This window comes from Phocoena phocoena, chromosome 10 (genome assembly GCF_963924675.1).
Source record: "Phocoena phocoena chromosome 10, mPhoPho1.1, whole genome shotgun sequence".
Classification (NCBI taxonomy): Eukaryota; Metazoa; Chordata; class Mammalia; order Artiodactyla; family Phocoenidae; genus Phocoena; species Phocoena phocoena.
The window spans coordinates 103,513,302-103,530,014 of NC_089228.1; the positions used below are offsets into that span (position 1 = coordinate 103,513,302).

At 47.5% G+C, this 16,713-nt stretch overlaps 1 protein-coding gene across 1 annotated transcript; it reads left to right on the forward strand.

The window, feature by feature from the left end:
- The first annotated feature begins 9,347 nt into the window (after window positions 1-9,347).
- LOC136128915 (leukocyte elastase inhibitor-like) lies at window positions 9,348-16,384 on the forward strand. The gene is made up of 6 exons (XM_065884971.1): window positions 9,348-9,516; window positions 11,180-11,317; window positions 11,992-12,109; window positions 13,474-13,616; window positions 13,699-13,866; window positions 15,983-16,384. Exons 1-6 carry the CDS (start codon window positions 9,349-9,351, stop codon window positions 16,382-16,384), a joined length of 1,137 nt encoding a protein of 378 aa, XP_065741043.1. The 5' UTR covers window position 9,348.
- The last annotated feature ends 329 nt before the right edge of the window (window positions 16,385-16,713 follow it).

A 16,713-nucleotide genomic window follows, 5' to 3' on the forward strand; every position in this document is an offset into this window, starting at 1 on the left:
GTTCTTCTTTGTTTTTTTTTTCTGCGGTACGCGGGCCTCTCACTGCTGTGGCCTCTCCCGTTGCGGAGCACAGACTCCGGACGCGCAGGCTCAGCGGCCATGGCTCATGGGCCCAGCCGCTCCGCGGAATGTGGGATCCTCCCGGACTGGGGCACAAACCTGTGTCCCCTGCATCGGCAGGTGGAATCTCAACCACTGCGCCACCAGGGAAGCCCAATCCCTCCTCTTTTTAAAGCTTAATGTAACGAATACTTTGAATGTTGGCTTTGGCCCAGATGCTGGGGATGTATAAATGAAAATAAATAAATAAATTAAAGAAACTTGCCCCAGTATGATCTGACGTTACGAGTGGGAATGACTCCTGCTTCTAATACTCCTTTGGTATGGGTTATGAAAAGCTTCCTTACTCCGTGTCCTGTGGGGATCAAGGTAGGACCCTCCTCCCACAGGTCCTGTAGAGAAGATTAACTACCTCTATGCATCTCTAGCCCTGAGGGCAATGCGTGGGACAGGATAGGTCCCGGTGAGGTCTCCGGAGTTTAAGCCCAGACATCCTGCCTTCCACGAGGGTCCTCACTGCCACCCCAGTCCCACACGAGTGCCTTTTCCTCCCAATCTCGCTGTATTCCTCTACACCTGCCATGGCACAATTCTCATCATTCTGTCCCGAAAAGCTTTCTTCCTGAAGCCAGGTGCAGGGACTACCTCACCGTACCCAACCTGCCCGTTTATTATAGACATTTCTCTATTTTATGAACTATTTAATATGGTTCTTCTGTTCATCCCTAACTTCTTTTTAAAAGGATTACAATTTGCCTCTTGCAGAGACAATGGCCCGAACTCCAACTTGTTAATACTTTCAAACACCCTATGAAAATGCAGGGATCAGGGTTTCATGGCAGCGGCAAACTTATGTTAATTTGGCTTCCAGGTATACTGACCGTAACACAGTTTGAGAAAGTGGCCCTCAGCTCATGGTGTGTTCTTCTGTGTATTATCTCATCTTGTGTGGTTTAATATTACTTAGACCTATTCTCTTTCTTTTTTTAAAAAAAAAAAGACAAAATGGTAGAGGTATTGCCTGCCAAGTCAGTTGATTTATTGACAAAACGGGTCCTCAGTAATGCTATATACTTCAAAGGAAAGCAGTTCAAGCAGTTTGATAAAAAGTATATTGGGGAAAAGCTTCTTAAGTTAGCAAGACAAGGCTATGCCTACCTGTGCAGGAACTGTCTTGAGACATTGGGATCCTGTTACGGGCTGAATGGTGTCCCTTCCAATCCTGTGGGGATCAAGGTAGGTGCGCTGGCTTCTCATTGCGGTGGCTTCCCTTGTTGCGGAGCACGGGCTCTAGGCGCGTGGGCTCAGTAGTTGTGGCCCATGGGGTTAGTTGCTCCGCGGCATGTGGAATCTCCCCAGACCAGGACTCCAACCTGTGTCTCCTGCGTTGGCAGGCGGATTATTAACCACTGCACCACCAGGGAAGCGCCCACATTTCTCTTTTAACTATAGTAAATACAACAGTTGGTATACAAAAATTACTTTTTATGTTTAAAATGTTTCCATGCTCATGGACTATTATAAATTTTGTTTATGTTTAGAGATTGAATATCTAAAATAAAATAGCTTGTTATCTAGAGTGCACTCCAACATGGAGATAATGTGCTCATAATAATGCCATTTAACATATTTACAAAACACCACTGTGAGACCTCAACGCCACCAAGCTTCAAGTTGATCAAAAGTATAATAATTCACTTATTTAATTTCTTAAACTGAATCGGAAAGCAAGCGAATTCAAAATTACTTTTGAAGAGAGGGAAAAAAAAATCAAGATTTTTGTGGATGTTCTGGATGTCCAATAATCAGCAATTAGAAGGTGGGGACAAGTCTGAGAGGAGCTCACGTCCACTTTCAGGCTGTGGGAGCAGGACGAATAATTCGGTCATGAGGAAACCCCTTAGAGGACCGACACTCCGCTTATGCTTGTAGGGCGAGCCGGCCAGGAGGACTCGGAGGGAAGCAGTGTTGGTGGCATCCACACATTCCCCTGAGGGGAGGGGGTGAAGAGGTGGTGCCTCTAGGACTTCAGGTTGGAAGAAAGGGGTGCACGCTGTGTGTTCACGGGGTGACGCTCTCCTTGTGGCCCAAGGCTGGTCCGCTGACGAGGGACGGGGTGGGTGTGCTCACTCACACGTGTGTCCTAGTTAGAATCAGATTCACCTTCAACGACTATGTCCTTATAGCACCTTCTATCGTTAATTCACCTTGTTTTGAGCATCTGATTTTTGCTTTTTCCAGTTCCTTTTCTAGAAGTCTATTTTGCTCTGGGGAGCACAGCCGGGGGTGCTCAGCTTTTCACATGGTGACCTGGTGTTTCAGACGACCCGGACTCAAGGCTGGCAGTTCTTCAAGACGAGTCTAGGTCTTCATCCTCTTATAAGAAGGCTAGATTCATTAGTTTGTACCATCACTGAATGCAACAAGTGCGTGGCAAGCTTGTCTCCCCTGTAACCTGTTTTATCCGACTAGAAACTTGTGAACAAAATCAAGAGGACTGTAAAATTCCAGCTACTACTGCACAGCACTCCCAACCCTGGGGGACACTCAGGGGACAGGGTCTGTCCTCACGTCTTCAGGCCACGCTGCCAGGGCTGGCCAAGCCCCTTAAGGACCAGCCTTCGCCCCAATTCCCGCACGCTGTTGTCAGGGCTGCATCTGCCACACAGCATTCCGGCTGGGGACCAGCCCCATGTATGTCACAGGAGGTCGTGGAGAGGACGTGACCACTGGTTGACCATCGAGCTGGACCCGGGCAATAGAGGCTCCTCGCTCCCTCCCGTCCTTGGGATGTACGTGTGCCCACAGTTCCTGCACTAGGAGCCTCTTCAAGGACTTCTCAACTTGACTTTGCAACTATAATTACAATAACTTACCAGGCATTTTGAGCTATGCTAATCTGGCAGATGACTTGACATTACTTCTTTTGCTTTACTGTGAAATATGATGCACAGATCATAAGGTTAATTGAACAGTTAATTATAAAGCATGCACCAAGTGACCCAGGTCAAGAAAGCAAGTCTGCCGTGCACAGGAAGCTGCCTCTGCTCCATGTGACTCCCCCTGGTCACAGCCCCTTCCTCTTGTCTCCCCACAGGTAACAACTCTTCTAACTTGGGGAAAATTTCCTTGCTTTTCTCTGTGGTTTTACCCTTCTGCTATAATCCTCAGCAGTACAGTTTGCTTCAGGCTGATTTTGAGATTTCCATAAATGAAATAATGTTGCAACGTTGTCTTCTGAATCCGGCTTCTCTTGCTCAACGTATGTTTTGGAGCTTCATCCCTGTTGTGAATGCAGCAACAATGTGTCCATGTTTGTTACTATATAGTATTCCATTGGGTGGATATATCACGATTTATGTCCCCATTCTGCTGTCGCTGATTTTTGGGGCTCACCGAGAAAGGTGCCTCCAGCATTCCTATAAATGTCAGGAGGTAAAATGTGAATACATTTCTCTAGGAGAAGGTTGCTGGGTCAACATTCTTAAATAACTGAACTTGAATAATGATCACCAAACTATTTTGCAAAGTAGTTTTCCCAGTTTATAATCCCCCCAGGAGTGAGAGAAGCCCAGTGGATCTACATTCTTGGCAACACTTTGAATTGCAGAATTTTAAAAGTTTTTGGCAATGTGAGTGGAAGAGATCTCATTATGTTTTAAGCTTGTAAGTTTGTATTTAACGCCTTTTTATACATTTATGAGCCATTTCGATTTCCTCTTTTAAAGTGTTTATTCAAATTGTTTGCTTGGGTTTTTTTTAATGTGTTTTTCATGTGCTTTGTAAAAGTTATACACAAACACGAAAACCGTCTTTCCATTGTATGCCTTTCAGTTCTCTTTCGGTTGTGTGGCTTGTCTTTTTAACTGTCTTAATGTTGTCTTGGTAATAAAGAGAAATTATTATTTTTAAAGTAGTAGATTTATTAATCACTCCCTTTATAGTAAATGCTTTCTTTTTCTTCTTTAAAAACTTCTTCCCTACCCCAAACTCATGGAAAATTCTCCTACATTTTCTTCTAAAATTTATTTCATTTTATTTTTCATATTGCTTTCATAGATCTTAAATACCCTTGGCATTGATTTTTCGGTATAGTGTGAGGTAAGGAATATTTTCCTTCCTTTCTTTCTTTCCCTCTTTCTTTCTTCCTTCCTTCCTCCCTCCCTCCCTCCTTACTCGTCCCTCCCTCCCACCCTCCCTGTCCCTCCCTCTCTCCCTCCTTCCTTCCTTTCTTTCTCTTTCTTTCTTTCTTCCCTCCCTCCCTCCCTCCTTCCCTCCCTCCCTCCCACCTTCCTTCTCTCTCTCTCTCGTCATCTTTCTTTCTTTAATTTTTTTGCATATATTCAATTGCTGCTACGTTTTTAAAGTATTCTATCATCTCCCCACTGATGCCTTGTCACCTGTCATACGTCAAATGTCAGTACCTGCAAAGATCTGTTTCAGCCTGCCTAGCTTCACACACACGCAAGTGCATACACACACAGAAACGCACACCCTTTCTTTGGAATGTTTATTGGGATTGGGATTGATTTAAAAAAGCAGTAAGAGAAAAACGACAATCATTACAATATTGAGTTCCACTCAATGAACGTGATATATTCATTCCTTTAGATTTTTTTTTTGTATAGAGGTTTTGCATATATTTTATTAGCTATATTTCCAGGTACTTGATTCTTTTGATGCTATTTTAAGTGGTATTTTTCTTTTAATTTCATTTTCTGTTTGTTGCTAGAAATACTGGTATTTAGTCATTATCTTGCTAAACATGAGTAGTGAATCTAAGTACGGAGTTGGATAAAGTGATTAGTGCACTCATGCCAATGGTCATATAGAGAACACTGCCCGTAATGGATTTAGGATGTATCTGAATACAAGGGGTATTTACACAAATTGACCATATACTGGGTCATTAAGCAAGTGTCAAAACACTTCTCACCTTTGAAGTAATATAGAGGTCATGTTCCCTAACCACAATACAATTAACCTTGAGGTCAGTAGCAGAAGGACGATTAGTTCTCAAACATCCCTTGGTGCCTGTCTGGCATTTTCTCCTTCCCGTGGATTTTACGAACCTATAGCTGTGGATCTTTGAAAAATTCATACGGCACCACCTTTGTCATTTGGCGCCTTGAACCAAGGACTGACGTGTCCCCACATGAGAGAGTAGACAGGACGCTTCTTACCTGGACTTGGGGATTTGAGTGTGGCTGGGTGTAGGAGAACAGGAAGGGCAGGGGCTCACTAGGTCCTCTGAGTCCCTCGGGCACACCCAGCACAGTTAGGGGAGTGGAGATGCTGGGTGGCAGAGGACCCCGACCAGCTTCAAGCTGACTAATCCTGGTCGGAGGGCAGGGGTGGGAGGGGAAAGACAGGAAATGATTACCGACGTTCAGTCGTTCAGTGTGTTTTCTTGCTACTTTGTACTGATATCTGTTAAAGTTTAACACGCATGCAGCAAAGCACACAAGCTATGTGTACAACTCAGTGCATTATCCCCAAATCCATACCCCTGCGTAACCACCCGTCAAGACATGGCAGGTAGGCAGCATCCCAGAAGCCCTCCTCTGCCCAAGCCCCTCCCACTCACAACCCTTGTGTTAAAAATGAACTGGGGATTTGCTCTAATCCGGCCTCCCAAGGCAGCTGACATGGACGTGAGTGTCATGAAGGAGGTTTATAAGCACAGATCTCCAGCGACAGGAGGCACACGATGACACGCCACATTGCGTGGGACCTGGGAAGCACCCAGGTGGGCCAGCAAGCAGAGGAGGAGAGGGCAGAGGTGGCAGGGCCCTTACTGGGGCCTTTATTTGGGCTCTTGCAGGAAGGGACAGGCAAGACACGGTAGGTGCACTAGGTACGCTTGGGACTGGACTGGATAGTTTGGGTCATTTTGGTGGGCTCGGGCTGCGCGGGTGGGCTCTAGCTGCCTGGTGCTGGGGTGGGTGAGGGCCGGTGGGACTTTGATGAAGGGGAGAATTGAGAGTGAGGGCACTGAGCTGCTTGGTTTGTGTGTCAAGGTGCGCTTGCAGCGGAGTCGTTCCCCATCTCTGGGAACCCGCCGGCCCTGGGCCCACAGTCTCTCCAGGATCAAGGCCCCAGATGCCACGCATCAAGGACAATGTAGTCAGCGCAATCCGCCTTCCTCCCAAGGGTCCCCTTCTCTCCTGACCTCTAACCCCACGGGCTGGTTCTGCGCTTCTGAACTCTGTGTAACCAGAAGCACACAGCTCACACCGCTGCGTGCGCGTTTTCCTTTCACGGTGCGCTTGGAGATGCAGCCAAGTTGCTGTGCGTTACCTCGGTTTGTTCATTTCTGCTGTTGTACGCTGTTCTGTTGTGTGACTTCTCCATTCTTCTGCTTGGACCTGACTCAAATCCCGCTGTGATGAACATGCTCTCGCATGTCTCTGGGCGCCCGCCCTCACGTGCATTCATTCTGTTGGGTTTGTCCCAGGGGACGAAATCGCTGATCTAGCCAGGGTACCACACCTTCGAGCTGAGCAGATACGTCCAACATTGCCCACACGGGCCGTGCCATCCTGCCTTTCCGAGAATCTCTGTGTGACCTCGGTCAGGGGCCGTTTACACTCTGAAGCCGCAAGAGCGCACAGAGTGGTTACTCTGCCAAGACCTTGCACAGCACGTGGATTGATGGATGATTGGTGTATAAAGTCCCTTCTGTCCGAACCTTGTGCAGTACATGTATTGACTTAGGAAGTGGTTTCATTTCATATTTGACTCAGGTTACTAACTCCAGGTGAGTACAAATACAAAATGTCAGGAGAAGAAAAGAAAATTCAGAACCCGTGTTTCCTTGGTTTACATGTCTGGGATTTTAATTTTATAGCGCAGCCTCTTTCTCTCGGCTTCCTCACACAGACCTCTTGCTAGAAGCTGATGAGGGGTCTCTAGCTCTCTGAGACATGGTGGAGACGTTAGCGGTTTTATCAAACCACTCAACTTAACTATGAGTGGCTTTCAATAAATGTTAGTTTCTTTATTCCAATCAGCTGTAAAGCACTCTACAATCTTAGTTATTAAGATATAGTTTAAAAAATCCATAGAGAGTATTTTTATCTTTCATTACTGGGTCTTCTCTGGCCGTTATAAGCAAATTCTGAGTCAAAAAGATCTACAAACCCATTTACACTGTATTATCCATACTAATTTAAAAATAGGATTTTTCCTTTGTCCCCTTTTCATGTTGAGATTTGCAGGAAAGCACGGGAGAAGTTTCAAGAATGCAGAAGTATTACATACCCTCAAGTACTATCAATTTTGGTGACATTACATACGCAGGCATTTAAAGGCAGGGAGAAAAGACCTCAGAGAAACAGCTACTGCTTTTCTTCTTCAACGATAGTCATTCTACTTTAACATTACGTATAGGGGAAAAACTGGTCAGTTTACATTTTAGTATAATGGGTGAGAAATACTTTATTCGCACGGATGGGCGTTCTCATGGTGTGCCTCGGGTATGTGAGTTAACCCAGCCTGCTGGGCTCATCACTTGCCAGGGGAGTCTTGGGGCTGGACTCATGGCTTCCTGAGGGACAGAGACATCAAGGATGCTGTTTGGAACTGATTCTGTTTTATCTCACCCTAGAGGCCCCTCCTCACACACACACCCCCAGCCCCCAGTAACCCGGAGTTTGGAGTGTTTGGATAAGATTCCAAAGAGGCTGGTTTGCCCTCTAAGAGGTGGCACCTTGTCATCTCAGTCATTCACACCTTAGTAGGAAATAGCCCATCAGGTCCTTTATGGAGAGCTGAGTTTGCCTGGAACTCAGAGAGCTGCTGAGGCCCCAGGAGCGCGCTGCATGGAGCCCCGCTGGCCCGCCCTGTGCCCCGCCCAGCCGCAGCCCCAAATCCTAGGCAGTGCATCATCCTGGGGCAGGGCCGCCCCGCCTTCCGGGGACACTCCCTTCTGTCTGTAAGCGCCGCGCTCTGCGCTCTCCGCAGAGCTCGCACCTCGCCCAGACAGCCCAGCAGCGGGTAAGGCCGGGCAGGGATCTGGGCCGGGCGGGAGAGGCTCCGATCCGCGAGCACCCCTCGGGGTCCCGCGTCCGGTGGTCACCCCGCCCCGCCGTGCGCCCCTCGGGGTCCCGCGTCCGGTGGTCACCCCGCCCCGCCGTGCGCCCCTCGGGGTCCCGCGTCCGGTGGTCACCCCGCCCCGCCGTGCGCCCCGCGGGGTCCCCGCCTCCGGTGGTCACCCCGCCCCGCCGTGCGCCTCGCGGGGTCCCTGAGTCCGGTGGTTACCGCCACCTGCCCTGCTCCGCACCCGGGGTCCCCGGCTCCGCGTCCCAGGAGCTAGGCCGGGAGGCTTGCGGCGGACGGAGGTCGCTCCCTGGGGCCTGAAGGCGGAAGCGGAAGCAGAAGCCGGAGTCCAGAATGTTTCTCTCTCTGTGACGGTTTCCAGGCAGCCCCGGCGGAGCGGCTTCTCCCTTCTGCGGCTGGAGGCAGGGAAAGGAGGCCAGTGCGATCCTAGAGATTATTTATCAGCAACAGTAATAATTCAACTTAGGACTTACACGCTGGGCAGCCAGCACGACTGTTCCTCTTCCTCGATCGTATGTGGGCTGAGAGTCGAGGTCAGGTGGGGAGAGTGCTTGGCTGAGCTGAGAGCAAGGCCAGGTGCTTCCCCTGCAGCCCCTCCGTGCCCGCGGGAGTGACAGGGGATACTTGTCACCTTCTCCTTGTCCGGCTGCCCTACCTGACCCCGGGGCCTGTGTTGGCTTCCCACTCTCAGATCCTACACCAGCTGTGAGACTGGGGACCTCTCTGAACACCAGCAAGGGAATCTCAAATACGACGATACTTCTGTCTCTTTTGCGGGAATTTGCTTTAATGAGTAGCAAGTAGCTATGATTTTCTAATAGAAACATTCTTTTTCAGGTAAAAGTGGGCAGTGGATTCACGGCTCAAACGAATCAGAGACTTGAACGGAGGGTGGGAAGTGTGTGCTCCCACGTGTGGTAGGGAAGGGCCCAGATGCACCTGTCTGCACGGCCAGGGCCCTTTAGGACACGGAGTCCTGATCCCATGTCACTGCTGAATCCTTGGCCAGTCGCCCCAAGCTCCCACAGTTGTGCACATGGAGTGTTCTTGCCTTCCGCTTGAGAGAGAGACAGAGAGAGACAGAGAGGGAGAGAGAAAGTACAAGTTCCTTGCAGGGTATTTCAGGGTGGCTGGCGTGAGTTGAGGAGGAGATGGGGAAGTGGCGTTGCCGATTGGCTGGTGTGGCAGGGGGCAGCTCAGGGCTCTGCTCTGTGTTGCAGCCTCACCATGGAGCAGTTGAGCGCGGCAAACACCCGCTTCGCCTTGGACCTGTTCTGCGCCCTGAACAAGAGCGATCCTGCCGGCAACATCTTCATCTCCCCCTTCAGCATTTCATCAGCGCTGGCCATGGTCTTTCTGGGGGCCAGGGGCAATACCGCAGCGCAGATGTCCAAGGTGAGCAGAAACTAGCTCTCCCAGCTGGTGCCTTCCACACAGACCGTACCAGAAAGTTGTGCCTTTGAGCTCCTGCAGCGCGTTTGTAGAAATCTGTATTTCGGTGTTCAGCATTGTGTGTTATATTATACTTCATGAAGTCAGACTTTCAGAAAAAGCCCCAGGAAAAATCCACTGGGATGCAGGCTGCCATTCGTGACCCAGTCTTTACTGAGCACCTGCGATGTGCCAGGCTCTGTTTTTTGTGGGACTGAGGACGGAGCAGGAAGAAAGCCGACAACCCCCTGCCGTGCGCTGCTTCCGTTCCAGCAAGGAGTCTGCAGGGCTTTCCTGTAAGCCAGGTCCTCCCCGGCCCAGGACCGCTTTGCCTGTGATGCTCAGCTACTCACATAATGTCGGCTGTGTCTTGATTCTTTTGAGCATAATGACACCTAGTCGAGAAGTCAAGGGGACACGAGAGCCTGTGAGTCCGTGTTCCTACCCCTGGGCCTGGCACCAGGTGTGCCCTGGTGGGCTGTGACCCCCGTTCCCGTGTGAGCAGTAGGGCCCTGCAGGGAGAGGGGGCGGGGATGCTGAGGGTCCTGCCTGTCCTTGGTGGGTGTGGAGGGCACCTGTGTGCGGGGCGTGCTTTATGCTGAGTGGGGAACTCTGGCTTTTTGAAAAGAGGGTGAAAGTGAAGGTCTTTCTAACACACGGGTCACAGATTACGCTGCAGTTAGAGCCAGGGAAGGTCCAGCCCGGATTCACGTTTATGGGCCTGTTCCAGCTGCAAAGCTTCTATTTCTGTACTTTAGGAAAAACCAACCTTTTTCATCACTGCAGATACAAACGCGTTGGAAAGCTTTTAAAAATCCACTTTAAAACAAAAGCCCGGTACTAGTCATTGTTAGCCATCCCCTGCAAGGTAATCTGAGCTTGTGTTTTGAGGCTTTCCAGGAACTTTATAAGCTCAGTAAAGAACAGTCTTAAGGTTTTACCCCCGTTTCCAGTAAAGAGATCGTTACAGCACCCCCACGCACATTCCATATCTCAGTGAGTAACTGGCCTTTGTACAGGGTGGCGGTTCTTCCTTGTGCCTTAAAAGCAAGGAACCAGCCCAGGCCTCATAAAACCAGAAAGGGACTCTAGATGTAACTGATGTATGGGAATTCAACTTTGCCCCATGTTAAGTTTAAGGAAATTATTTTTAAGTAAGTGAGTTACTGATGCCAGTACTGCAAGGAAAAAAAATAAAAACCTCTCAATCTGTACCATCTCTGTGTTCTTACATAGCTGATGCTTCTTATCTTTACTGTTTATTTCTGAGAACTTTCAGTAAAATTATATTTGTATAGATATACATATGAACTTACCACTTCCGATTTTGGGGGAAAAAAGCAGACTTGTGTAAATATTTAGCTTGTTAACCACTCCTATTTGTGGAACTCTAATTATACCAAAAAAGTGATGGGAAAAACAGTTTCCAATGTCCTTATTATGTTTCACCAAGCTATACATTTAGGAGTTTCTATTACTTGTTCTCCAATGGAAAATGAGAAATAAAGATGGCTGGGGATCATCAATAGTTAGTAATATTAATTTGACTTGACGGAAGCAGATGCCAAGGAACCAGCTTATAATTTCAAAAGAAATGGTTATAGAAATAATGTTTTCTTTCTTTTAGGCTCTCTATTTCAAAGAGGTTGAGGAGATTCATTCGGGATTTCAGAGTTTGAATGCTGATATCAACAAGCATGGAGCTCCCTACATTCTGAAACTTGCTAACAGGTTATATGGAGAGAAAAGCTATGATTTCCTCCCTGTAAGTACTTTGCTCTTCATGTTCCAAAACTCACTAGACAATGCAGACTCTTCTCCAGCACAATCAAGTCACAGAAGTCAGCTTTAATTTTTATAAACATTCAGCAAAATCATCCAGAATGAAAACACGACAGACAGTTTTCCCGGAAATGGATGTGATTTCATTTTCTAGTCTCCACAGTGAAAAGATTGACCCTGGCTGTTTTGCTAAAGCAAGAGTGAGTTCCATAATTCACTTTCAAGTACAATCAGTATTTGCTTGTTTATGAAAATGTTAGTCAAGGGGTAGAAAAGAATTGGTAAAGTTTGTTTTATTTTATTTGGGCTGTGCCGCGTGGCATGTGGGATCTTAGTTCCCTGACCAGGGATTGAACCCCCGCCCCCTGCAGTGGAAGCACAGAGTTTTAACCACGGCAGCGCCAGGGAAGTCCCCAGGAATTGGTAAATTTTATACAAAACTGAAACTACTGAACTGTACACTTAAAAGTGCTTCAGGTCGTCAATGGAATGCTGTGTGTTTTTCACTATAGTAAAAAAAGTAGAAGGGTTAGAACTTTTTTTGTTACAATGAAATATGCCTTTTGGGACAATTTCTGTTGCTTTTAAGGATTTTAGAAAACCATTTCTGTATGGAGTAGGAGTTACTCACATTTCCTTTATTTTTTTCTTAAACAGGAGTTCTTAGCTTCAACTCAGGAAATGTACGGTGCTGAACTGGTCAGTGTGGATTTTCTGCAGGCCACTGAAGACGCAAGGAAGACCATAAACGAGTGGGTCAAAGGGCAGACGGAAGGTGAGCGAGGGCAGCCCTGGTCATACACACTGATGCTTCCTTTCCTCCCCCTGCCTGCCCCTTGCAGGTGACTCCCTCTCCCCTTCCCTAGCCCCTCCGCCTGACCCTGGGGTCCACCTTGCACTGCCCAGGGCCCGACAGCTTGCCTTCTTTCTTTCTCTCTTCCTCTCTTTCCTTCCTTCCTCCCGTCCTTCCTTCCTTCCTTCCTTCCTTTCTTCTTTCCTTCCTTCCTTTTTAAATAAATTTGTTTATTTTATATATTTATTTTTGGCTGCGTTGGGTCTTCGTTGCTGTGCACAGGCTTTCTCTACTTGAGGTGAGTGAGGGCTACTCTTCGTTGCGGTGCGTGGGCTTCTCATTGCGGTGGCTTCTCTTGTTGCAGAGCACGGGCTCTAGGTGCGCCGGCTCAGTAGTTGTGGCACACGGGCTTAGTTGCTCCGTGGCATGTGGGATCTTCCCGGACCAGGGCTCGAACCCTTAGTCCCCTGCATTGGCAGGCGGATTTTAACCACTGCAGCAAGGGGTGATGTCCCCAGACAGCTTTCAAATGTAGGAATTCCTCAACATGGAAATGTAAACATGACTTAACTGAACATGCTAAATATTTTCTACCCATAAGTTCCCCAAACTACATTTTAAAATGAAAACTAACATTGAACGGAGACTAAAAGAGATGAAACTCTTGTGAATCAATATTTACAAGCTGCTGTGGTCATAAATACTTTTTGCCAACATCTTGTCTAAGAAACCAGGGTCGGGAGGTGGGGCTGAGTCTCCTCAGGCTGTTTTTCTGGTTTGTGTTTCTGTCATAGTCACGGAACGGTTGAGGCACCCACAGGACACCTGTGTTCCTTCCATCAGGGACTGTCACGGCCATGCACATCATGAGTGGGGCCTGTGTTTCAGGGGAGGAACTGTCCTACCTTTTGGATATTTGTTAAAAGCTTTCCTGTGACAGTTAGGCATCTAACTTGGAAGAGTTGAAGAAGGGAGTTATTTATTAGTGACAAAACATTTTGGTTAAGATATTGTTCTTTTCCTGAAAAAGAATGGCCAGTCACAAAATGAGGCTACTACTTATCCCACGTTCCAGAAAGGAAGAGTTTTCCTGGTTTTAGCCTTTAAACAATTGACTTGTTTTGAAGCATCGGCCCTTTGGGAGCAGATTGTGTCTCCCTGATCTGCCCCTCGAGTTGGTCTATTTAAAGTAGAAGCACCCCAGGAGGCTTGGCTAACTTAGTACCATGTTAAAGGAAATTAAATAGAAGGAAGCATTTGAGTGGCATTTCATTGCTAATCAAAGGTCAGTTCAAATGTGGAATTCTGATAGGTGGATTTTTAAAAAGCTAACTTTGTCTTTTTAGGGAAAATTCCAGAGCTGTTGGCCTCAGGTGGGGTTGATAGCACGACTAAGTTGGTGCTGGTGAATGCCATCTATTTCAAAGGAAACTGGCAGGAGAAATTCATGATGGAGGCCACAAAAGATGCAGTTTTCAGACTGAATAAGGTGAGGGCAGGTGACCGTCTAGATGACTGTGCGCTCTAAATCCACGCTGACAACGTTAGTGATCTGTGTTTTAATTGTTCAGAAAGACACAAAACTAGTGAAAATGATGTATCAGAAGAAGAAGTTTCGGCTTGGCTACATCGAGGACCTTAAGTGCCGGGTGCTGGAACTGCCCTACCAGGGTGAGGATCTCAGCATGGTCATCCTGCTGCCGGATGACATCCAGGACGAGTCCACGGGGCTGAGGAAGGTGCGCCTCCACACCTCCGCGAGTGATGCGCGGACCGTGTGTGTGTGTGTGTGTGTGTGTGTGTGTGTCTGTGTCTGTGTCGGGCGTAAGTGCTTGTTCTTTGTTTAGTGAGGTGACCTGGTGTTCCTTCCCAGTTTCCCGTCACTCCTTTGTAAAGTAGCCCATCCGCGTGTACCAGTGCGAAGCTCCACCTTTATTTATTTATGTTTATAGAGACTTATTATTGAGGTATAATGACATGTAACATTATGTTAGTTTCAGGAGTACAACATAATTATTCTATAACTGCATATAATGTGAAAGGGTTACCATAATAGGTCTAGTTAACATCCATCACCACACAGTTATAATTTTTTTTCTTGAGATGAGAACTTTTTTTCCTGTGCATATAATTTTATTTTATTTATTTTTTTATTCTACGTTGTTTAACATCTTTACTGCAGTATAATTGCTTAATTGTTGTGTTAGTTGCTGCTGTATAACAAAGTGAACCAGGTATACGTATACGTATATCCCCATATCCCCTCCCTCTTGTGTTTCCCTTCCACCCTCCCTATCCCAGCCCTCTACGTGGTCACAAAGCACCGAGCTGATCTCCCTGTGCTATGCGGCTGCTTCCCACTAGCTATGTAGTTTACCTTTGGTAGCGTATGTGGCACGCCGCCAAATGCCACTCTCTCACTTCATCCCAGCTTACCCTTCCCCCTCCCTGTGTCCTCAAGTCCGTTCTCTAGTAGGTCTGCATCTTTATTCCTGCCCTGCCCCGAGGTTCATCAGTACCGCTTTTTTAGATTCCATACATATGCCTTAGCATACGGTATTTGTGTTTCGCTCTCTGACTTACTTCACTCTGTATGACAGACTCTAGGTCCATCCACCTCATTACAGATAACTCAGTTTCGTTCCTTTTTATGGAAGCCCCACATTTAAATGTTCAGCTACTATCGGTGCACAACGTGGCGGGAACATCAAAGGTACACACCGAGTGTAATGCTGGCCAGTGGCAGCTCGTGGAGACTCCCTTAGATGAGCTTTAGAGGAACGTGCCATAAATGGGGACTGTTTCATTAAAACAATTTTTTAAAATTAAAAACCCTCGACCATCATCGTTTCGCCATGTGCTGTAAAATCTGGTCATTCTCACCCCAGTTCACGTAGATTGTGCATTAAATGTCCAATTGCTACATGACAGGAAAAGATCCATGTGACCTGTTAGTCTGAGAGATAAGCCCACTGCCTAACCTGAACTTTGTCTGCGGTTTCTCTTATTGTAATTTAAAGGCAATGGTATCTCTTTCCAGGGCCAGGAAGAGGCAAAACTGTGAAGAGTGAGGTTTTTCTTCAGTGTCTCTGGCCCGTTGTGTGCTTTTCCCGTCCCCCATCCCTGACCAAACTTGCTGTTGGATGGCGTTTAATATTAGCCATTTGCAGCTCTAGAGCATAAGTGAAAACCACTGTGTTCCTTCTTTCAATTGTATCTCCATATTTGTCCGTTCCTGATTATCGAAAAGAACGTCTGGAATTAGCAGCATCAGTAGAAAAGTGGAATGTGCGTGTCCCAGTGCGGTAGCAGTAATAATAGCATGACAGTGGCTGGCCTTCCACAGCACTTGTATAGGGTGACTCATTCAGCACCCACAGTGCTCCAGGTATGTGCTACTGTTATCCCATTTTAGATGAGGAACTAGGTCCATTTCTGTTTACCAATGAGCTACATCTATCAGAGATAACTTCAGCTGTGTGAGGTTCCCAGATAAACAGTGATCACTGGGGTTCAGAATAAACAGAATGAAATAAATGGAAGAAAGCTTTAAAATATCCTCTTGCATCACTCGACCAATTAGGGCAATTTTAGCCGGGATGACCCGTGACCCAGTGTGGCGGGGCCTGGTAAGTCCTGGGTGGATGGGCCCTTGGTGGCTGGGAACGCAGCTCTGTTCATTATCTCCAATAGCCAGAAAGAAATGAAATCCTCCAGATGGAATCTGTGTTGGAACAAAACATGAAGGAAGCTAGGGAGCAGCTGACATGACGGGCCCGTTCATTCAAACAATGCTTCATTAACTTCCTTCTATGAAATGATTTCAGCTCTTCTTTTTGCCCATTCCGAATCCAGATTGAGCAACAGCTGACTTTGGAAAAGCTGCGTGAGTGGACCAGACCCGAGAATCTGGACCTCCTTGAGGTCAATGTCCAGTTGCCCCGGTTTAAGCTGGAGGAGAGCTACGAGCTCAGCTCTCTGCTGGCCTCCCTGGGTGTGCAGGAGCTCTTCAGTAGCCAGGCTGACCTGTCCGGCCTATCAGGAGCCAGAGGCCTCTCTGTATCGAAGGTGGTCCACAAGTCCTTCGTGGAGGTGAACGAGGAGGGCACAGAGGCCGCGGCTGCCACCTCGGTCGCCGTCAGCTACTGCATGCTGTTGACAGAGGAGAATTTCACCGCCGACCACCCATTCATCTTCTTCATTCGGCACAATCCCTCCACTAACATCCTGTTCCTCGGCAGACTTTGCTCCCCATAGAGACCAGAAATACAAGGTCAAGCTGGGAGCATTTTACCTGCCCTTTCAGTGGCGACCATTTTCATAGATCTTTACCAGTATAACTACTATCCAAAAATGAATCTTTAATCTCCTTTGTAAGCTCAGTTCTGTTGTCTGGTTACACCCATTAACTTGGCATGGGTATCTGTTCTTCTTTTTTTTTTATTCTGCGGTGCGCGGGTCTCTCACTGCTGTGGCCTCTCCCGTGGCGGAGCACAGGCTCCGGACGCGCAGGCTCAGCGGCCTTGGCTCACGGGCCCAGCCGCTCTGCGGTATGTAGGATCTTCCCATACCGGGGCACCAACCTG